At 51.2% G+C, this 22,465-nt stretch overlaps 1 protein-coding gene across 1 annotated transcript; it reads right to left on the reverse strand.

Annotated features, from left to right (window-relative positions):
* Positions 1-248: 248 nt before the first annotated feature.
* Positions 249-5,642, reverse strand: TM4SF5 (transmembrane 4 L six family member 5). The gene is made up of 5 exons (XM_032432168.1): positions 5,388-5,642; positions 1,227-1,307; positions 755-891; positions 379-562; positions 249-301 (listed from the first exon to the last, which is right to left on the reverse strand). Exons 1-5 carry the CDS (start codon positions 5,562-5,564, stop codon positions 287-289), a joined length of 594 nt encoding a protein of 197 aa, XP_032288059.1. The 5' UTR covers positions 5,565-5,642; the 3' UTR covers positions 249-286.
* Between the last annotated feature and the right edge of the window lie 16,823 nt (positions 5,643-22,465).

The raw sequence follows: 22,465 nt of genomic DNA on the forward strand, positions 1-22,465 counted from the left end.
AATCTATTTCCTTTTCAAAAAAATGTACCCATCTCAGACCCCTGGGTTGTTAAATTCTTTGAGCGCACAGAACTTGCCTGTCTTGTTTACCACTGTATTTGAGCGCACACCGACAGCTCAGTAACTCCTTGCTAGCACTTGCAGGGGTCCCAAACAGGAGCGCCCCCCCGAGACCCTCTGTATCTGGAGGCACCATGTGAGACGCGCACGAGAGTTCAAAGGTTTATTTCCAGGGCGGGGTGGGCCAGGCGCGCGTCCAGGAGCGAGCAGGCCGGTCAGCGCAGCCTCAGCGAGGGGTGCCCTGCGGAAAAGAGAAGGTGAGGACGCAGCCAGGGAGCACGGAGGCTCTCGCTCCAGCTCCAGCCCTCGCCGCCCCACCTCCTTCTTCCTGCAATCGCCGCAGAAGACACCGAGGGTGGCGTTCACCAGCTGCACCCCGCACAGCACGATCTCCAGGCACGAGGCGGCCACCAGCAGCGAGAAGAGCGTCACATTCCAGGAGACCACGCCAGGCGGCTGCACGCACAAATCCCACAGAGTACGGTTCTGCAAGTAAGAGCCTCTGCGGGGTGGGGGGCAGGGTCACGTGGGAGAGGTAGGGCACTCGGAGTGCCCTCCCTCCAGCCCCGCGCAGGCGCCGAGGGGGGTTTGGCCCACGTGGAGGTGGCTCCCGCGAAGGCGCGCCCCGTTCCCGGTTCCCCGAGTTCCCCATCCAGGTGGGAAAGGCAGGGAAGGGGGGCGCGCGAAGCCTTACTGGGTGTCTCTGAAGTGGTAGTCCCACCGGCTGTCCATTAAGCATTTGGGTCCAATTCGGAGCCCGGCGCCCGACACCGAGAGGCAGTAGATGGCCCCCAGCACCCCGAAGGCCGAGGAGAAGATGGAGCGCAGCATCTGGATGCGCAGTGCAAGGGGAGGTGAGCGGGGCCGCCTCCTCCCGCGTGCGCGCACCTTAGCTCGCCCGGCTCCAGGCGCGGGAGAAATTCGTCTCCCGGCAAAGCCCGGGGCTGGGCCTTAGCCGCCCCTACGAGCCTCGCGGAGGTTCGTGGGGTCATGGCGCCCTTTGCAGGCCCACTGAGGCCGAAGTTGGGGGGCGAGGGAGGGGCGAGGCGGAGCTGGGACTCTGCCGGGGGAGCTCCCGTGGCTAGGGGGACCGTGGCTTCAGGTGTGGCTCTGCGAAGGCCGGTTCAGAGACCCAGCCCCGAGTCCTGCCCGCGTTTGGGTCTTACCCTGCAACGATTTCCACAGCAGCCCGCACCACAACAGCCTTTGCCCCCTGCGCGAACCGCTGCGATGCCCGGACACAGCACCTGCGGAGGAGGGTCGGTGTGACAGCGAGCCCCCCTCCCCCCCATCCTCCACACCTTCCGTGCATCGTGCCTGGGTGCTCATCTTCCTCCTGGAGCTGCCTGGGATGCCCTCAGCCCTCTGGACCATAGGAAGACCTTGTCTCCATTACTCCCCGAGAGCCTTTGGGTTCTACTTTATTTATCATTATCTACCTGCCTACTTATCTGTGTTCAGATTGCAGCCTCCAGGAGGGCAGGGCCCAATGTCATGGTAGCCTCCACAAATCTTGGCACCTAGTAGGTGCCCCACTGAGCCGGAGTCAGGGGGCCTGGGGTTAAGGCCCACCTGTGCTCACTTCACACTCCATGAATTGATTCATCTCTCTGGGTCTTCAAGACCTACCTCACAGGGCTGTGCTCAGGATTTAATGAAATAACAGGTCGACCTGAGGTCAAGACTGGCTTGGTAACTACAAGTCCCCTGGGCAGCAGGAAGGGTCAGTGGTGTTGGAGTGTCTGGTGAGCTGGGATTAGGTGGAAGGGGGAGGAGGATGTTAGTGAATGCTCTGATGGGAAGTGTAGGGACCCCCAAGGTCCAACCCTGGTCCTTCTTGTCCTTCTTCCTCCTGTGGCCCTCCCCCCAGAGCCCATCCCTGTCCTCTGGGACAGTACTCACCCCCAGATTCAAATCTACCTGCTGAAGGTTATTTTTCTTTCAGTGTCTCGGCTCAAACCAGCCAGCCACATAGTGACCTCGCCAAAGTTCCCCAAATTCACCTCCCTGTGACTTTTTTTTGTCTCCATCGGTGTTTATATTCTTCAGGTCACCCACGCTAGAAAACTGGAATCCTTTACACCCAGCCAGACCTCAAGTCTTCTCGACTTTTCTTTTAACGGTTTTCCAATCTGTCTGTCCTTTTGTCTGCACGGTCCCCTCCCCGATCACCTCCCACAAGGATGACCTTCTCAGCTTCTCTACGAGTCGTCTGTATCTCTTGCCCCCGTGCGGCTGAACACTCCATCCTCCATTGCTCCCACCACAGTGAACTTAGCTTTCAACGGGGGCTTTTCTCTGCCCAAAGCCTTCAGGGTGTCCTCAGAGAGTAGCCCATCAAGACTACGCTCTGGGTGGCTCAGTCGGTGGACCGGCCGCCTCTTGGTTTTCGGCTCAGGTCATGATCTCAGGATCGTGGGATTGAGCCCCACGTTGGGCTCCGCGATCAACGTGGAGTCTGCTTGGGATTCTTCGTCTCCTTCTCCCCCTGTCCTTCCCCCCACTCATGTGCACACACACGCTCTCTCTAATAAATAAATAAATAAATAAAGTCTTAAAACAAACAAACAAACAACGACTGAGCTCCAGGAAGGCATTCGAGGCTCCTTGCTTTGGCTCTAGCCTTAATGTCTCGCACGGCGCCAGGTTCTTCGCCTGTCGCCCACCTCTGGAATTCCACAGCTTCTTGATCTTTGCCTCCCTGTGCGGCCGGTGGGGTACAGAGCGCACCAGGCAGCATTTTATCGCTCCCTAGGGGTGGGGCTGAGGGTTTTGATTCTGTTATCTCACGCATCGTGACCTCATAGGGAGCTGAGCGCAGTTCTGCTGCATGCTCCCTCTCCTCTCTTCCACGCCCCCCGGCAGGTCTAGAACCAGTGCTGGCCCCTTTGCTTCGCCTCTCTGGGTAGGACACTTAACTGGGAAGCTCCAGGATCCAAAGACACCTAGAATTGCCTTTGGGATTGACCAGTTTCGAAAGACCAGCTACCTCTTTGAGATTTCTACTTCCTTAAATGTTTAAGTTCCTTTTGTCGTCTGAGCTCCTCTGTCTTACTGTCAAGAGAAGGGTCACGGTTAGCGCGGAAGGAAGCACTGAGTTTATAGCTCCCATCTGCTTCCTTGGCCCCTGGCCCATTCCCAGCCACTATCAACTCTCCCGGACAACCACAGTGACCTCCGTCTGCTCTTTCGTCACCAGCTCCCCTCCAGCTCTTCCTCCACACAGAACCAGTGGGACCTTCTAAATCCAGCAGGGTATGGAGCAACTAAAGCTCTCCTATTTTGCTGATGGGAATGAACTTGGGATAAGAACTTCAGAAAACTTTTTGGCAGTATCTATCAGCACTGAATACTTGCACACCTTAAGAATTAGCAGTTTCACCCCCTAAGTATCCATCCAACAGCAACGCAAACAGAACTTCACCTAAAGACATTTACAGGAATGTTTATAGCAGCATTACTTGTAATAAACCCAAGCTGCGGCCTATCTAAAAGGCCATCGACAGTAGGATGTTTAAATTAATTGCGGCCTCTTCACACACTGGAATGCACCAGAAATAATAGACTACGTGTCTACATAATGATACGGAAGAACCTTACAAACATATATTGAGCTAGAGAAGCCAGACACAAAATTGTTATACTGGATGATTCCATTTATATAAAGTGCCGAACAGGCAAAACTAGCCTGCGGGGCTAGAAATCAGGGTAGTGGGGACTCTCGTGGGTGTAGCGCCTGGTGTGGGAGGCCTGTCTGGGATTCTGGTAATGACCTGTATCTTGGTCTGAGTGCTGGGTACATGGTGGGTTCACTGTAAAAATTCACTGGGCTGGGGCGCCTGGGTGGCTCAGTCCTTAAGCATCTGCCTTCGGCTCAGGTCATGATCCCAGGGTCCTGGGATCGAGCCCCGCATCGGGCTCCCTGCTCGGTGGGAAGGCTGCTTCTCCCTCTGCCCCTCCCCCTGCTTGTGCTCACTCTCTCTCTCTCTCAAATAAATTAATAAAATCTTTAAAAAAAAGGTACACTCTCTTGCCTACAAGTGAAATTCAAAGGGGATAGAAGATGATGTTTAGGAAAAAAAATGCTATAAACAGTGCCCACTCCCAGCAGGCTGCTTTGTTTCCTTGGTCGTACCTATTCCTGTCTGAAACCATCTTGCTCATTTGTTTACTTTGCTCACCGAGGATTAATCGAGTGCCTGTCAAGTACAGGGCAGTGGACTAGGCAGGTACCTGGCACACAGAACCAGCAAAACAGGCAGTCCTTGCTCTCATGGAGCGCCCATTCCTGCTTCCATGATACTGTGTTCTCCGCAGTGGGAACCCAGCTCCAGGGAGAGCAGGGACGCGGCCTGCGTCCCCGGGGAGCAGCAGGGACTGACTGAGCGGGCGAGCGGCTCAGGGCCTGGAGGTGGGAAGAGCGCAGCTGGGAATGAGCATGGGTGGGTGGCATGCCCGGCGTGGGGATCCCCACCCCCAGGCAGGCTGGTTAGATTGCAGGGAGGTGGGCGTGGCGGGCTGGAGAGGAGTGCAGTGTGACACTGGGGGAGTGTGTAGGGAGGAATGTCTCTGTGGCCAGAGAAAGAGGCAAAGGAAGGTGAGCCCTTGTCCCAGGGACCTTCGTCCATCCGGGGACTTTCATCCATGGGTGGCGGGGTTCATCTGAGTAGTGAGGAACCCTGCTGGGTAGGTCTCCTGTCTTCATCCCACGACGCTGTTAAACTACCCTGACCTTCCAGAAGTTCCCCCGAACAGGGAGGGGTTGGAGGATGGGGACGAGGAGGTCCGGGGGAGACGTCTCCCCTGCCCCCACTTGTGACAGATGCGAGTCTCCGGGAAGACCTGGGGCACCTTCTCCACCACGCTGACCTGAGTTCTGGGTTGGTGCAGCACTGGGTGGCCATCCAGAAGTGTGGGCCGCGAGTGAGGGGACACGGAAGCGACAGGTAGGATGACGGGGCTGTGACCCTGCTCCTGACTCCAGCATCCCCACACCCACACTCCATGCCCGTTATCATCTTGCCCTGATAAGCGCCCCACAGCTAGCTCTTCCCAGCGGTGCCCTAGCATCTGCTGTAGGGCAAGGGCTGGGAGGGACAGGTAGGACGCCCTCCCTACCCAGAAGGGAAGCTGCTTAGAGGCTCCTTCCTTCCTTCCTTCTCTTTTCCCATGCACGTTCAGCTCAGGTGCTGAACTCACAGGTGCTCACTATCTGGGGCAGGCTAGGAGGCTCCAGGCCCCCACCAGGCCACTGGCACCCGGCCCCGCCCCTCTCCCCTCTGCCCACGCTCAAGACCCCACTGCCCAGTGGCGTCCAGCCCACTCACCATCAGGCCCCCGCCCAGGAAGCCAGCCATGAGCCAGACTTGCAAGCTGAGGTGTTCGATGTCGGTCCAGGTGGTCTTGCCCTGAGGCACCAGCAGGAGGGTGTTGGCCATGATGCAGATCAGGGACAGGGGGATGAGGGAGAGCCCCACGAAGCGGGAGCACTTTCCAGTGCACATGGTGAGGCAGCCACGAGGATGCGAGCCCTGCGTGAAAGTGAGCCCGGGTTCCCAGGTCCAGAAAAAAAAAAAACAAGCCCGGAGCAAAGTACAAAGGTTTGGGAGAGATAAGAGAAGGAGGCAGGAGACTGGGCAAAGAGGAGGTGACGGTGGAGGGGGTGGGGAGCTTGACACGGAGGAAGTGGCCTGAGGTCGGTGTGTATTCTTGCTCCTTTCCAGCACGCACATGCAGCTCTCAGCATCCCCCCCGTGAGCTCCTCGCTGGCTTTGTGACTCAGCCTGGCCCCAAGCCTGAGTCCCTGTGGCTTCGAGGGCATGAAGGCTGGAGTGACCCCATGTCTTGCGTGGTAGGTCATGTGGATGAAATGGGACCGTGTGAGGAGCGTTTTGTAAACTGGGCTGTGCTCAGCAGGTGTGCGGTGGCCCCCTCGCTCCCAGTGGGCCCTCGAGGAAGGGCCTTCCTGGAAGGAAACTAAGAGGACGCTGGTGGACCCTCATCGTCCGCTCATTTCTGCTGTCAGTACTTGTTTAAAAAGCCCTCCTGGGCGCCTGGGTGGCTCAGTCGTTAAGCGTCTGCCTTCAGCTCAGGTCATTATCCCAGGGTTCTGGGATCGAGGCCCACATCGGGCTCCCGGCTCGGCGGGAGGCCTGCTTCTCCCTCTCCCACTCCCCCTGCTTGTGTTCCCTCTCTCACTGTCTCTCTCTCTCTGTCATATAAATAAATAAAATCTTTATAAAAAAAAAAAAAGCCCTCCTCCTGGGACACCTGGGTGGCTCAGTCGTTGGGCATCTGCCTTCGGCTCAGGTCATGATCCCAGGGGCCTGGGATCGAGCCCCACGTCAGGCTCCCTGCTCGGCGGGGAGTCTGCTTCTCCTTCTGCCCCCCACCCCCCTTGCTCATGCTCTCTCTTTCTCACAGTCTCTCTCAAATAAATGTATAAAAATCTCAAAAAATAATAATAAACTTTTAAAAAAAGCCCAAAATCATAGGGATTCTGAAAATTTCCTGCAAAAAGAGGGGCGGGGCACATCATCCTGAAGACTGAGAGAAAGAAAAGAACACTGGAGAAATACTTACTGTAGGAATTGGGCGAGATTTTCAGAAAGGTTTTCACTAGAATTCTCCTGGAAGCAGGAGCAGAACATCGTAAGATAGAAAGGTTGGGCTGTGAAGGGGCAGCATGTATTTTGGGGAGAAAAGAGAGAATTGCACAGAACCTCAAAATGCGCAGAGAGAATCAAATCCCACACGGGAGAGCTGGACTGCCACGGGGACGGAGTGAGTGAGGGGTGCAGGGGACACGCTCGAGATATCCCTCCGGGTAAGGAAACTGGCTGTTTCCAATGACCCAGTAGAGCTGGTGGCCGAGATGCCGCAGTCCACAGTCTGTGTGAGGAGCAAGCTGCTCTGGGCATGGGTCCACCTGCGTCCGCCGGTCAAAAGGCACAGTGCGTCCCAGTAAGATGTTGAAAGCCAGCCGAACCTGGATTCATCTTGAAGAACCACATCATGAAGGGATCCATGTAGGCAGCATTAAAGGTCACCTAGAAAGGAACAAAAGTTGACCTGGCCCGAGATTTCTCTGCGGCCCTAAATGCCGGAAGACAGAGAAAAGGGGTCTATGATTCTGACAGCAAGCAAAGCACTATGTCCCAACAATCGTATGAATATCCAAGCTGCTTTTTGTGCGTGGGAAGGACAGTAGAATCACATTTCTGAGAATGCTTGGGTTTGAAATACAACTGTGTCTCTTTCTTCTCCTTTATTAATTCCTTTTAAAAGTATTTGAAGTCACCGAGAGATGTAGTAAAAGAAAAATCCCCCAAGTGGGGGAATTCCTGACGTAACTCTAAATAACTTTTGTAAAACTGAGTTGTGAAGCTGAATGTTGGTTTCAAAAAGAAAAGCCTCTTAAAGAGAAAAATACATATAAATCCTAAAAATTATATTAACAGTTGTAAAGATGTCCATGGTTTATTGCGTGCTGCGCCCAGAGTCCATTTTAAGGAAATAAATACAAAATAACAGAAAACCCAACTCTACTGAAACCAAAAGGGAATCTATTGGTTCAGGTAATCAAAATGCCCAATGGTAGAACCAACTTTCAAGCATGATTCATAAAGAAGTCATCGATAGGCTGGACTTCATTAATATTAAAAACCTGTACTCTGCAGGAGACACCCTCAGGAGAATGAGAAGACAAGCCACAGACCGGGAGGAAGTATTTGCAAAAGACACAGCTAATCAAAGACTGTCACCCAGGACATACAAAGCATTCTTAGGGGATGCCTGGGTGGCTTAGTTGGTTAAGCGTCTGCCTTCTGCTTGGGTCATGATCTTAGGGTCCTGGGATCGAGCCCCCACGTCAGGCTCCCTGCTCAGTGGGGAGTCTGCTTCTCCCTCTCCCTCCCCCTGCTCGTGTGCTCTCTCTCTCTCTCAAATAAATAAATAAAATCTTTAAAAAAGCAACAACTCAACAATAAAAAAAAGAACAACCCGATTAAAAAATTGGGCAAAAGACCCAAATAGACACCTCACCAAAGAGGATGTCCAGGTGGCAAATAGCATATAAAAAGAAGTTCCACGTCATGTCATTAAGGAACTGCAAATACCCCAATAGCAATGGGACACTGCCACACACCTACAAGAATGGCCAAAATCCAAAATGTTGACAATAGTAAGTGCTGACGAAGATGTGGGGAGACAGAAACTCTCAGCCCCTGCTGGTGGGAATGCCACATGGTGCAGCCGCTTTGGAAGAAAATCTGGCAGTTTCTTATAAAACCAAACATGCTCACCATACAATCTCACAATCGGACTTTTAGGTATTTACCCACATGAGTCAAAAACCTAGGTCCACACAAAAACCTGCACACGATGTTTATAGCGGCTTTATTCTGGACTGCTAAAACGTGGAAGCACCCAAGATGCCCCGTGGTAGGTGAGTGGATAAATAGACTGTGGTCCATCAGGACAGTACGTTATTGTTTAGCGCTAAAAAGCAATGAGCTTTCAGTCCACAAAAAGACATAAATGAGACTGAACTGCATAATGCTAAGTGAAAGAAGCCAATCTGAAAAGGCCACGTACCACGTGATTCCAGCCCTAGGATGTGTTGGAAAAGGCAAAACTCTGGGGACGGTAAAAAGGGCCGTGGGTGCGGGGGGCTGGGGAGGGGAGAGGGATGGACGGACAGAGCAGAGTGCACGTTTGGGGCAGTGGAATTACTCTGTGTGATGCTCTCATGGTGAAGCCAGGTCATGATACGCGTTTGTCAAAACCCATAGAGTGTCCAACACCGAAAGTAAACCCCACCATAAACTGTGGCCTTGGGTGACAATGATGAGTTTGTGTAGGTTCATTGACTGTAACACACACACCATGCTGGGGGTAGGCGTTGGCCGTGGGGGGGGGCCGGGGGGGCCCCGGGGGTGTAATGGACACACTCCATACTTTCCACTCAATTTAGTGGCCCTAAACTGCTCAGAAAAGAAGTCTGGTTTAAAAAAAAAAAAAAAAGTCTCCAAGCTAAGAGAGTAGATTTTTTTTTAAAAGATTTTATTTATTTATTTGACAGAGAGAGACACAGAGAGAGAGGGAACACAAGCAGGGGGAGTGGGAGAGGGAGAAGCAGGCTTCCCGCGGAGCAGGGAGCCCGATGCGGGGCCTGATCCCAGGACCCTGGGATCAAGACCTGAGCTGAAGGCAGATGCTTAACCGACTGAGCCACCCAGGCGCCCCAAGAGAGTAGATCTTAAAAGTGCTCATCACAAGAAAAAAAGAATTGCATCAATGTGAGGCGTTGGATGTCAAGTACACTTCTGTTGGGGATCGGTTCACGGTAAATGCATGTATCACATCATTACGTGGTCCCCGTTAAACCTACGGAGCCTTATGTCGGTTACATCTCCCTCTTACAAAGTCTTCAAAAAGCTTGCACTGTGTTTTCAGGTGGAGACAAAAGGCTAAGGCCTTGAGAAAGGCACAGAAACGAAGTAGTGGGGCGAAGATTTGGTGAGCGCGAGAGTCCGTCCTGTGGCCAGCACCTGCAGAACCAGGAAAGGAGCAGCGGCTTGGGAGGCGCCGCTGGGGACAGTCGTGGGGGCTCCTGGGAAATGCTGCCTCAGCAGGGCCCCCCCGCTGATGGTCGAGGATCGATGATCGATCGCACAGAGCACGGGATCGGGTGGCAAACGCTGAAGACATCGGTAACTCGATCAGGACGCGATTCAGGAGTCAGCCTGAAGACACGTTGGAAATAGGACAACTGGAGGTTATTTTGCGTATAGCTTTCTTCCCCTGGTATGCGCCAGGGTGATTTTTCAAAGGGCTTGAAATTAACATAAAATACACATTTTAAGCGTTAAGAAAGCATCGTGTTAAGGCTTAACTGGCCGCATTTCTTCTTCGCGAGACACAGAGTAAGAGGTGGTGGTGCGGTTGCACGTGTCTGAGGTTGAGCGAGACTCAGGGGCCAGCTCACGGGCCCCTCCTGTACTTGGGGAGGAAGGCGATCGATCTACTAGGAATTCGGGCTGATGAAGGACAGACACGGAGGCCGGGGCTAAGAGAGGCGGGCGGCTGCGGCTCTGGATCCGGGGTCAGGGAATCGGAGCCACAGAGCCGGATGCAGGAGGCCCGGGCTCCTAGCCCAGTGCTCCTCCAGCCTGACTCATACCTCCCTCCCCGCCTGGGGCGCCTCGTTAAAGTGCTGTGGGAAGTGAGGCTGTAGGGGCCTGCATTTCGCAAATACTGCACCGCCGAGCCTCTCCTGGCCCGTGAGAACGTTTTTGAAAGTTCTGGGGGCGCCTGGGTGGCTCAGTCCTTAAGCGTCTGCCTTCAGCTCAGGTCATGATCCCGGGGTCCTGGGATCGAGCCCCGCATCGGGCTCCCTGCTCAGCGGGAGGCCTGCTTCTCCCTCTCCCACTCCCCCTGCTTGTGTTCCCTCTCTCACTGTGTCTCTATCAGATAAATAAAATCTTTAAAAAAAAAAAAAAAAAAAGTTCTGTAGCCGGCTGAGCAAGCAGGAATTACAATTCCGTGTCAGCGGAAGTGGATGGGGAGCTGGGGTGCGGGCGTGTGAGCTGGGGCCTACAGACGTGAGCAGCGGGCCTGCAGGACATGGTAACAGGAACTAACATCGTTGTCCTGGCGAAGCTGTTTGCCAGGCTCTGAGCATTCGATGCATCTTGACTCCCATCCTTCTGGTAACCACCCACGAGGAACTGGAAGGGTCGCCATCACCCCTGTGCTGCGAACGAGGAAACCTGGCTCCAGGGTCTGAGCTCCTGACCATGACTCTCTGTCGCTTTCCCTCGGAGAGGGGAGGCCGGAGGACGGGAGGAGAGGTCGTGGAGGCTGGCGTGGCTCAGGAGGCCAGCAGGCTCTGGGCAGAGGCTCTGGGGGCCCCCGGAGGCTAGTGTGATTAGGATTGGGGCGAGGGGTCGGAGGTGCAAGCAGAGAGGAAGGCAGGGGCTGGGTTTCGTGGGGCCTTGAGAGGCGTTTAGGGGACTCTGGAGGGTTCTAAGCAACGGGGTGACATGATTCTATTTGTTTTTAAAGGGGCCGTTTTGGTGGTGTCTGGAGCGGGGATTGTAAGGGGGAGGTGCAAGCAGGGAGACCAGGGGTCGGGAGGCTGTCACAGTCCAGGTGACAAGTGACGTGGGGGTTGGGGGGCTCGCCATCGAAAACCCATGTGCAACTTCTGACCCTCCCAACGGCTTAACCACTGATAGCCTACCGTCGGCCAGAAGCCCTTCTGCTAACACACACAGTCGATGAACACGTCTTTTCTATATTCCGTGCTGTATTCTTACAGTAAAGTAAGAGAACATGTGATTGAGAGAACCACAAGGAAAATGCACTTAGAGCTCCGAGCTGTATCGACTGGAAAAACCTGTGTATAAACGGCCCCGCACCATTCAAAACCGTGTTGTCCGAGGGTCAACTGTCTATTCATTTCGGGGTCACTCCTTGCCCAGGGCCATCTTCCTAAATTGGGGACCACTGAGCTGCAGAAAGAGTCACCAGCAGATGGCAGCCCGGCTGGGAAGGCGGGCTGCGCAGGCCCCTCCGTAGGTTCCCCTTTGGCGGGTTATTTGGGGAGATGATTCATCCACTAGAGCTGCCCTAACCACGTACCCCGGACGTGGGGGCTTGAACAGCGGAAACGTACTCTCCCTGTTCTGGAGGCCCGAAGGCCAACGTGGAGACCCGACCTCTGGATACGGCCCCGTTCTGAGGTCCTGGTGGCTAGGGCTTCCACATAGGACCTTTCAGGGGCCACAGCTGGGCCCTAACAGGTGCAGAAATCTCCCGGCCGAGCGTGGGGCCAGATTCGAGCAATGACGGCCACCCGTATCTGTAATTTCATCAACATTATCTGGGGATGTGTTTAACGGCTCGATTTAATTGAGGAGACTCTTGGTTCATTATTTTACTCTCGACTTCGCACCAAGAAATACAAGTTAAAAATGTTTTTCAGGGGAGCCTGGATGGCTCAGTTGGTTGAGTGTCTGCCTGTCTGCCTTCGACTCAGGTCGTGATCCCGGGGTCCTGGCATCGAGCCCCACATTGGGCTCCCTGCTCAGCGGGGAGTCTCCTTCTCCTTCTCCCTTTGCCCCTCCCCCTGCTTGTGCTTTCTCTCTCTCTCAAATAAATAAGTAAAATCTTTTAAAAAATGCTTTTAAAATTTTAAAGGAAAACATTAGAGACACATGAAATGAGGTGTGTGCCTTCCAAAGCTCGGGAGGAGATCAAAGCAAAGCAGACTCAATCCACGTAGAAGATAAAGCATCGAGGAAAAACAGAAAGCATAAAATAAGATGACTCATTATGTGAAACACATAACAATTCGTGTAAGTACTTTAAACTCCTTCATGAAAAACATTAGTGTTTTCAAATGAAGCTGATTGGCAAAATTGTGTTAGTGGGGTTGGCCTCGGGGAGGGGCAGGGTGATGGGACACAAGAAGGGGAGGGGACTTCCTCTTGGTGTCCGTGAAAAGGCACTTTTCTGCCTTTTGGATTTTGTTATTGTGTTGGGGTTTTTTTATTTTTATTTTTTCATTTTTCATTTAAAAATTAAAAAAAAATTTTTATTATTGTGTTGTTCCTTCGAAATAATAAATGCGTAACAATTAAACCGTATGGTACAGATCGTGTTTTGTTAAAGAGTCATTTTATGTTGGTATGGGCATATATTTACAATTGTTATGTAACATCCATAAACCTACAGGCACTAGGTTATATTGTGTGAAAATATATAAAGCCCAAATAGTTAGCAATAAACTGAGAAGTTGTCAGAAATATAACAGTATGGGAAACTGTAACATAACTCACCAGCCTTTGGCAGATGAAGTAGGAAAAAATACGCAAAGGTACAAAGGTATTGAGAATCTAGGTGATTATAAGGTTGATTGATTAATTAGCCACTCATTCAACAAATATTTATTGAGCCTGTATAATGTGCCCCAGGCCTATTTCTAGATCCTAGAAATACAGCAGTGAACATGAAGTCTTCATCCTGGAGCTTGAGTCAGATGATATTTATTGACCTTTGTATCTCATAAATGGAGAACACACCCTCTCCGATGCCCAGGAAACAGTCACAAATATGGATCAGATATTAGGCTCTGAAAGAAATACCAAATTCCTCAAACCTGAAACTGTACTGGCCACATTCTCTGACCACAAGGCAATAAACCAGAAACTTCCCAATGTTTAGGTAACAAAACCCAACCCTGAAGAACCCCAAAACTGTCCTAAATTTTTTTTTTAATTTATTATTTTTTTTAGTCATCCCTACACTGAACGCGATGCTCGAACCCACGACTCCGAGATCAAGAGTCCCTCGCTCTTCTGACGGAGCCAGCCGGGTGCCCCTGTCCTAAATAAGTTTTTGATCAATGGGAAAATCCAAATTGTAAACTTCAGATGACTATAAACAGACAATGAGAATAGGCCACGGCAAAACCTGAAGCGCTGATAACACCAGATGACTGAGTACTGATGAGTAGTCAGGCATCGTGCCAGAGACACGTCATACTTTATCTTACATAATCCTCACGATAGGCACAGCACGGTGCTTCTGTTGTAAAGTAGGCACTCAGCAAATATGGGCAGAATGAGTGTATGTGGCTCAGAGAGACTGAGTAACTTGCCTAAGACCACACAGCAGGAAGCAGTCAAGCCGGGACTTGCACTCGGGCCTGTCAGACTCCAATTCTCGCACTTGTAATCACCGTGTCGCCTCACCGACGGGACTGATGCAGTACGTAGAGGGGATGGGCCGAGAGTTAAGCTGGCTTTATCCCAAACCAGCTTTCTGGGGCCTTTCACATACCCGTGTAATATTTCTCCCTTTCTCCCGTCTCTCCTTTTTCCCTTCACAACAAAGAGGTACGGAGTACTCACTTTACACTAGGCATCGTTGAATATGCTGGGGGTTCAGTTGGGAGAGGTAAGCAGTGAGCGCGTCAGTCGATAAATGCACAAATCCAGGTAGCGATGAGTTATGAAGAAAAATAGAATGAGTTTAGGAGCTAGAGTAACAGCCGTTGAGGTCGACTTCCGCTAGGGAGGCCAGGGAAGGCCTCTCTGCAGCGGCGGCGGCCGGGAAAGAAGGGGGGTTGGGGAAGCAGAGTGTTGCAGTGCAGACAGCAGCATGTGCAAAGGCCCTGCGGAGACCAGCATGGCCCGTGGAAGGCACGGCAGAGAGGTGGAGTGGTCCGAACTGAAGAGGTGAAGAGGGAGCTGACCCCAAGATTTGGACCTGGTGAAGGGATGAGGGGGCCATTTATCAAAGTGAGGAAGCAGGGGGAGGCAGGAGTGGGGCAGGGCTGGGAGAGGGAGGGGAGTCGAGAAAAGAGGAGAGAGGCTCGGAGAAGGGCAAGAGGAGGAGGGGCCAGCACAGGGTCTCCGGGCAAGGTGGGAGGAAGACCAGGACAGTGTGAGTCCTGGAGGCCAAGGCCATGTTTCAGGGAGGGCAGCTCTGTTAAATGCTCCCGAGACGGAGAGAACTGACCACTGGGGTCTGGCAAGATTATCTCGACGAGGGCACTTCCATTGGGGCGGTGGAGACATGAAATGGAGAAAGGGTGACCAAGACATTGGAGGGACAAATTCAACATCAAAGACCGAGACACAAATAGAGAAAAAGGAATTTGCAGGCAACCGTCATGATGAGAAACCCCGGTAGCAAGATGGGGTGTTTCTTTTCCGGAAAGACAAGAACTAGGATCGCTGGCCGAGGATGGCGAGGTGCTGCCATCTGGGGAGAGAAGCCGTATGAAATCATAATTTCAGAGGGACGGCCGGGCAGAGCTGAGAGCCTCCCTGTGACTCAGCGCGGCAGACTCACCCCGAGATCCGGCCCTGGAGTCTCTCTCCAGCCATGCGCAGCAACTCAGGCAAACCCCCACAGCAGGTGGAGCCTGGTTCAGACACACCTGGGGTTTTGCAAGCAAGATGGAGGGAGAGGCCAGGAGAACTGGGAGTGTCTGCATCGGGATGGATGGGTGTACACGGGGCGAAGTCAGACATGAAGACCCGCAGAGGGTGGGGGACAGTGACCTCGTGGAACTGAGGGTAGCAGAGAGGGCGCTGGGAGGATGGAGAGTGTCGGGGTGCTTGAAATCAGGAGGCTGGGAGTAGCGCGGCTCCTGATGACGCCAGGGCCCTAGGGCTCGGCCTTTGGAGTGTGTGGCTGGGGTGGGGAGAGGTGCACAGGGGACAGGGATCTGGTGGGGCGCTGGGCGGATTGTAGAAGTGGCTGTCTTGGTCTACACGGATGAAGACATGCCTCATGGTGGAGAAGTGAACATCAGCCAAATGCTTGAGGCCTCCACCAAGTGCGTAGACGCCGGAAGATGCTTGCAAGCCGGGGGGTGATGGATGACACTCAGCCTGTTGGCGTGTGCTTCAAAGAGCCTGGGGTTTTGAAGGGAAGGGAAATTTTTTGGAAGCCAGAGCAGGGAGGAAGAAAGACACCTGCCTCACCTCAGGATATGTGGAATGTGGGAGAGACCACAACAGTCTCCTCCAAGAGTTGCAGAGCCAAGTTTCCATGAGAGCAAGAGGGCAGAGGCCATACGGAGGGCGGAGTCGGATGGTTTGGGGCAGGGTTGGGGGAGGGTAGGAGATTGTCACTCGGGGATAAGCCCAGGGGACAACGGATGCCCTGGCCCATGTGGACCAGAGCTAGAAGGCATGCTATCCTTCTGAAAGGTGGGGGGCTCGCTGTCTCGGCTTGGTCTCTCCGGCACGTTGCTATAATAATGATGGCAATGCAGAGCATCTACCGAATCCTCTCTACGCCGAAGACCCTTCTCGGCATTTACACGCACGAGACCGTCCTGTTACTGTCCCCCTTTGGCAGGCGGGGAACCAGGCACAGAGAGGGCGGGTAACTTGCCCAAGGTCCTAAGCTAAGAAGTGGGGAGCCTGGATTTGAACTCAGGCATCTGATCCTTACCTAAACCTTTTCTTTCTTTTTTTTTTTAATTTTAAGAAGGTATTTTGTTCTTATTTATTTTTTTAATGTAAGCTCTACACCCACCGTGGGGCTCGAACTCACGATGCCAAGATCAAGAGTCACAGGGTCCTCTGACGGAGCCAGCCAGGCGCCCCGAAGAAGGTATTTTATTTAACCTAATGTATCTAACATGTAATCAATATAAAATGTTATCAATAAGATATCTTATCATCTGTAATCAATAGAGGAGGCTCTGTACTCACTCCCAAGGCTTGGCTCTCGTCGCATTCCGTTCCACGTCCCGCTGTCTCAGCGAGGCGGGCAGTGCCGGGTGGGGGTGGCGATCTTTCGGGGGAGCTCACCCATCCAACTCCGGGAGCCTCCCGGAAATCCCTCCACGTGTTTCAAAGAAAAATTGGCAGAAATGTTGGTGATTCTTTGCATGGCCAATCATGAAGGAGAAAAGGACTCTCATACGTAAGCCGTTCCTGTCTGTTCTGGGAAGTTGTGTGGTTTTCCAAGAATCAGTTTGGGGTAGTGGTTCAAAGCCCATATTCAAGAGCTGGGTTCCCTGATTTGTTTCCAGGTTACCTTGCTTCACCGTGGTTAAGTGACGACCTCCCCGTGCCTCAGTCTCCTCATCTGTAAAATGGGGGATACTAACAATACCTACTGGTTTGTGACGAAGATTACATTTATTCATATATGTAAATGAAGTGCTCAGAAAACACTCGGACATGAGTAAGCCCGTGTGCATATTTGCACTTTGCACTTTCTGTGCCAGCCCAACAGAGCATGGCTCTCGGAAGAGATTCTCCAGGGTTCTGGTCTGAATCTGCCTGGGTTCAAACCAGGTCTGTCTAAATCCAGGACTCATGGCCTACCTCCAGCTGTTGGTTGAACAACTAGACAAGCCTTACCCTCCAGGGTCCACTTTCCCCCCAGTACAGCAGGGAGGGATCTCTTCCTAAAATTCCTTTAGTAAATGCCGAGTGGCTAGTCTGTCCTGGGCATGGTGCGAGGGCATAGTTCTAAAGAAGACAGACTGGTCTCCCCTTTTGTGGAATTTACTTTTTCAAGTGTGTTGAAGGATAAATTGTAAATAAATAAATAAATAATGTAAACAAATAAATAATAAGGCAACTGGGATAAGCGCTCAGGGAAAATGGAGGTGTGACGTGATGGAGAGGGATGGGGATAAAAAAGCCTCATCTCATTCTAAACTCTAACAGTACTGAACTCCTTGTAGTTTCTCCCAAACCCCTTACTTACTTTTGCCCCAGGGCCTTTGCACATGCTATTACCATCTTTTCTCTTCTTTACCTGGCTAACCCCTACTTGTCCTTCAGGTTACTGCTTAGATGTCATTTCTTCCAGGAAGCCTTCCCTGATACCTCAAGGCTGTCTTAAGTGCCTCCTCTGTGTCTCTAAGAGTCTGGAACTTTTCATCATCACACCAGTCACACTGTACTAGAACTTCCTGGTGACTTCTCCGTGTCTTCCAGGCCTCCCTCCAAGCCTGTGACTTTCAGATGTTTGACCATGGTCTACAGTAAAGAACACATCTCATCTCATGATGCAGCACACACACACACACTGAACATATATGGTAGATGTAAGTGAAGCAAATGTCTCAGAAAATAATATTCACTCTCATGACACATGATACACCTAATAGTTTTATTCTATTCTATTTCATTTAAAAAAAAAAGAATGCTGTTTGAGGCCCACTAAATTGACTTTATGACCTACACAAAATCTCATAAATCTGCATTTTGAAAACCTTTCTTTTTAAGATTTTCCTTATTTATTTGTCAGAGAGAGAGAGCACAAGCAGGGGGAATGGGAGAGGAAGAAGCAGGGTCCCCACTGAGCAGGGAGCCCAATGCGGGACTCGATCCCAGGACCCTGAGATCATGACCTGAGCTGAAGACAGATGCTTAACCAACTGAGCCACCCAGGCGCCCCGAAAATCTTCTCTTTTAAGTTTACTTATCTATTTACGTAATCTCTATGCCCAACGTGGGGGTCTCGAACTAACGACCCTGAGATCAAGAGTCACGTGCTCTTCCAACTAAGCCAGCCAAACGCCCCTGCATTTTAAAAAATCTTGCCCTGGAGTGCCTAGGTGGCTCAGTTGGTTAAGCATCTGCCTTCAGGTCATTCAGCTCAGGTCATGATCTCCGGGTCCTGGCTTCAAGCGCCGCATCCCATCGGGCTCCCTGCTCAGCGGGGAGTCTGCTTCTCCGTCTCCCTCTGCTGCTCCCCCTGCTCATGCTCTCTCTTGAATAAATAAGATAAAATCTTAAAAAAAGGTTAAAGAATATCTTGCCCTAGCCAGAGGTCAGAGTACTTCTTCTACGAAGAGCCTGTTAGAGGATATTTTAGGCTCTGTAGGGCCATAGGGTTTCTGTCGCAAGTACAATATTCAAAACCCTGCTGTTTGTATCATGAAAGTCGCCCAGACAATACATAAATAAATAGCTGTGGGGTCTATTTTGATATAAATTGATGGACACTGCAATTTGAATTTCATATAATTTTCACATCACAGAATCTTCTTCTTTTGGTTTCTTAGCTTGCCGCTCATCCAAAAGCAGGCAGAGGGCTGGGTCGGGCTAGAGGCTACGGTTTACGGACCCCTGCCGCTGACCGTAAGCTTCACGGAGGCAGGGACACTGTCTGTCTGTTTTCCCCCATCACATCTCTCACGTACCACACAAAGCCTTGCTTGCATTCACTCAGTGTTTAGTGAGTGAATTATTAAAGGCAACGATTTGTGAATTAAACATTTTTATTACACAAGTACTGCGTGCTCATGGAAGAAAAATGAGCAACACAGATAAACCAGAAGAGCAAGCAAATCCTCAGTAATCCTGCCGCTCAGAGATAACCATATCCTTTCCTACTTTTTAGGCAGTAGATGCCAGGAATGCAGGGAAAGGTTATTTTCTGGCCAAGGGAGTGGTAAAAAGTTTTCTTTCCCCTCAATTCACCAGGGACCTGGGCTTCCCTTTTATGGTTTTAGGAGATATACAGGGCGCTCTGAGAACTTTGCGTGGGGGGGTTGTCTACCCTTATCAGGGAGTCAGGGAAGTTCTCCTTTCCTAAGGAAGTGATGTTTAGGCTGAGACGACATCGGTTGAGCAAGAAAATGGGGAAGTTCCATGATGAGAGAGCACTGTGTCTATTTAGAGGCATCTGGCTGGAGGGTAGAGAGGGGGTGGGAAGTGGCATGAGATCAGCCTAGTGTCTTCCCATCTAGATCTAATTACCAGCTTACAGGAACGAAGGAAGATAAATGAGGAAATTAAAAAACAAAACGAAACAAAAAAAACCCCAAAACAAAAAAAACACAGCAGAAAACATCCCGAGGAAGCCATCAGCCAGATCCAGAATGAGGAAGATTCTATAGGACGAAGATTCTGTTTCCCGTCGAACCGGTGGCATGGAAACCAAAAAGAAAGAAAAGGGAGGGAATTCCCTCACAGATTAAAGAGACCGAAGGGACAACAACAGCCAAAGCCACCTGTGGACCTTGTTTATTTCTTGGAACAAATCAGCTGTAAAAGCCGCCTTTGAGATAATCAAAGACATTTGAATGTGAACTGGGTGTCGTAAGATATTAGAGGGTACTTGCTGATTTTGTTGGGTACGACAATGGCACGGTGGTTACATCTGTGACGAGCCCTTGTTAGTTACAGATGCACGTAAGTGAGATGATGAATGTCTGGACTGTGCTCGCAAACACTCCGGAAAGAAGCTGGGGGGCGGGGGGTGTGATCTTGCGGTAGACTAATCTGTATTTGGTCTTTGTCCCAGTTCCTGGCACGGTGCTTCTCAAAATCTTGGAATTTCCCGAGTAATAGGGGAGAGAGGAGGGTTTTACGTTACTCACACTAAGGCCTTTTCCACGGTCCCTGAGTGTATGCCAAAGAGGGGACTCTTGGTGGCCGCTGGGTGGCTTCGGGATTATTCCCCAGGAATAACGTCCTGCGTGTCTGGATTGCGTGCAACCACCTGTGGTGGTTTAAGAGGAAGCTGTGGGTCCTGCGTCCACCCAGTTCTACCTTGCAGCATTTAAAGCCAAGGATATTGCCCTTAAGTTAGTCTCTTTCACAATCCACTTTTTTTTTTTTTTTAAAGATTTTATTTATTTGATACATAGAGAAAGAGAGAGAGCCAAGCAGGGGGGAGCGGCAGGCAGAGGGAGAAGCAGGCTCCCCGCTGAGCAGGGAGCCCGACGCGGGGCTCGATCCCAGGACCCTGGGATCATGACCTGAGCTGAAGGCAGACGCTTAACCATCTGAGCCACCCAGGCACCCTCACAATCCACTTTTAAAAAGGTTCTCCAGGAAGTTGATGATACCAATCTACAAAATGGGGCAACTCTTTCACGCTATACCCGCTGGTGTCTGGTTTCAGTAATTCTGTGGTTTTGTACCACCCCCCCCGCCCACATTGACAGCCTTCTCGGTGACTCTCTGTGGCCATCTCTGAGGCTAGCAGCCGAAGCTTAGGCTGACCAAAACCTGAGCTCCGTCTAGCACCAAAGCCCAAACTAGAACTCTTTTTAAATCTTATTTTAGCCATTACAGATAATCACCAAGGGATGGTGTGTTTCCCATTTTTCTTACTAGTTTCCATTTCCTTAGGCAACCAGGGAACTAGCTCCTTGGGAGTTGGGTCCAATTCTAAATTCCAGTGGTCAGTTTACCTTGGGTAACTGAGTGCGGACCTCTGCTGTTCGCAGCGGGAGTGAGCGCGTGGCCACCCGGGAAGGTAAGGGCTCCTCATCCCCTACCCTTCCTCCTTTCTCTTCCCAAACCACATGTTTCTGTGAGCCAAGGCCAGTGTAGCTCACTTCTGACACTAACGATTAGCTGTTTTTACTACCGGCACTCTGACACCCAAAGTTGTGTGTGTGTGTGTGTGTGTGTGTGTTTCCCCACACCAACCGATTCTCCACATGCCCAGATAGCGGCCTGTGGGGCGAGAAATTGCTTGGCCAGTGCGGCTTCGCACCCAGGATGTCGTCCTCTTTAGTCAAGTCTCACACTAAGTACCCAGAATGAGCTTAATCCCCGAAGGCCGCCCCCACTTTAGATGCCAGGCACAAGTCCCGGGTCTCCGGTACTTCTGACCGACTGATTATAAATTGAGGGTTCCCGTGACCCCCTCTGCAGGTCCACTAATTTACTAAAATGGTTCATGGCACTCAGGAACACAGTTTCCTATTACCAACTGAGGGACTGGCACATGGAAGAGATGCACAGGGCAAGGGGTGGGCAGTGGGGTGGGGTGGAGCCCCCACGCCCTCCCCAGCTGCACCACCCTCAGAACCTACCTCAGCGTGCTCACCAACACGGACGCTCTCTGAACCCCATTGGTTAGGGGTTTTTATGGCGGTTCTATTATGTAAGCGTGATTGATGAAATCCTGGTGGTTAACTCAGTCTGCAGCCCCCTCGCCACTCCTTGGCGGTTGAAAAGTGGGGTGAAAATTCCAGCACTCTACTCACACTATTACTAGCAGGCGGCCTCCATCATGAAGTTCAATAGGGGTCCACCTAGGGTCACCTCATTAGCATAAACTCAGGTATGGTTGGAAGGGCTTATGATGAATAACCCAAGACCCCTTTCACTAAGGAGATTCCAAGGGTTTCAGAAGCTCTTGTGCCAGGAACCTGGACAAGACCAAATATATACACATGTCTTCTTATGTCATAGATTCCCAAGAAGTAATAATAAAATAAGAAAAACGTTGATAATTGTTGAAGCTGAGAGATCAGTACATAGAGATTCATGATGCAGTCTCTGGGCTTTTGTGTGTATTTGGAAACTTTGACGCCCAAAATATTTATAATAAAAGAGAATAACAGAAAGGGAGAGAAGAACCTATAAGACATATAGCGTGTTTATCAAAAGGAAGAAATTAACATCGACACAATACCGTTAGCTAAACCCTACAGATTTTATTTGGATTCCTCCTCCAGTTTTTCTGCTAATGTCCTTTTTCTGCCCCAGGATCCAATCCAGGAGACCACATCATAGTTAGATGTCACGTCTCCGTACTCCCTTCCAGTCTGTCAGTTTCTTGGGTCTTTTCTTGCCTTCGATGACTTTGGAACACTTTGGAAGAAGAGTGGCCAGGCATCTTGTAGACTGTCCCACAGTGTGGATTTGTCTGCTGTTTTCTCAGGGTCAGACCAAGGTTATGGATTTTTGGGAGGAATAGGAAGGTGATGTGGCTTTCTCACTGCAACATGTCAGGGAGCACATGATGTCCCCGTGACTTACGCTCATCAACCTTCATCACTTGGTCAAGGTGGTGTCTGCCAAGTTTCTCCATTACTCTTCCCTGTCTTTTTTTTTTTTTTAAAGATTTTATTTATTTATTTGAGAGAGAGAATGAGAGAGAGAGCACA

This window comes from Phoca vitulina, unplaced genomic scaffold (genome assembly GCF_004348235.1).
Source record: "Phoca vitulina isolate PV1807 unplaced genomic scaffold, GSC_HSeal_1.0 scaffold47, whole genome shotgun sequence".
In the NCBI taxonomy this organism is placed as follows: Eukaryota; Metazoa; Chordata; class Mammalia; order Carnivora; family Phocidae; genus Phoca; species Phoca vitulina.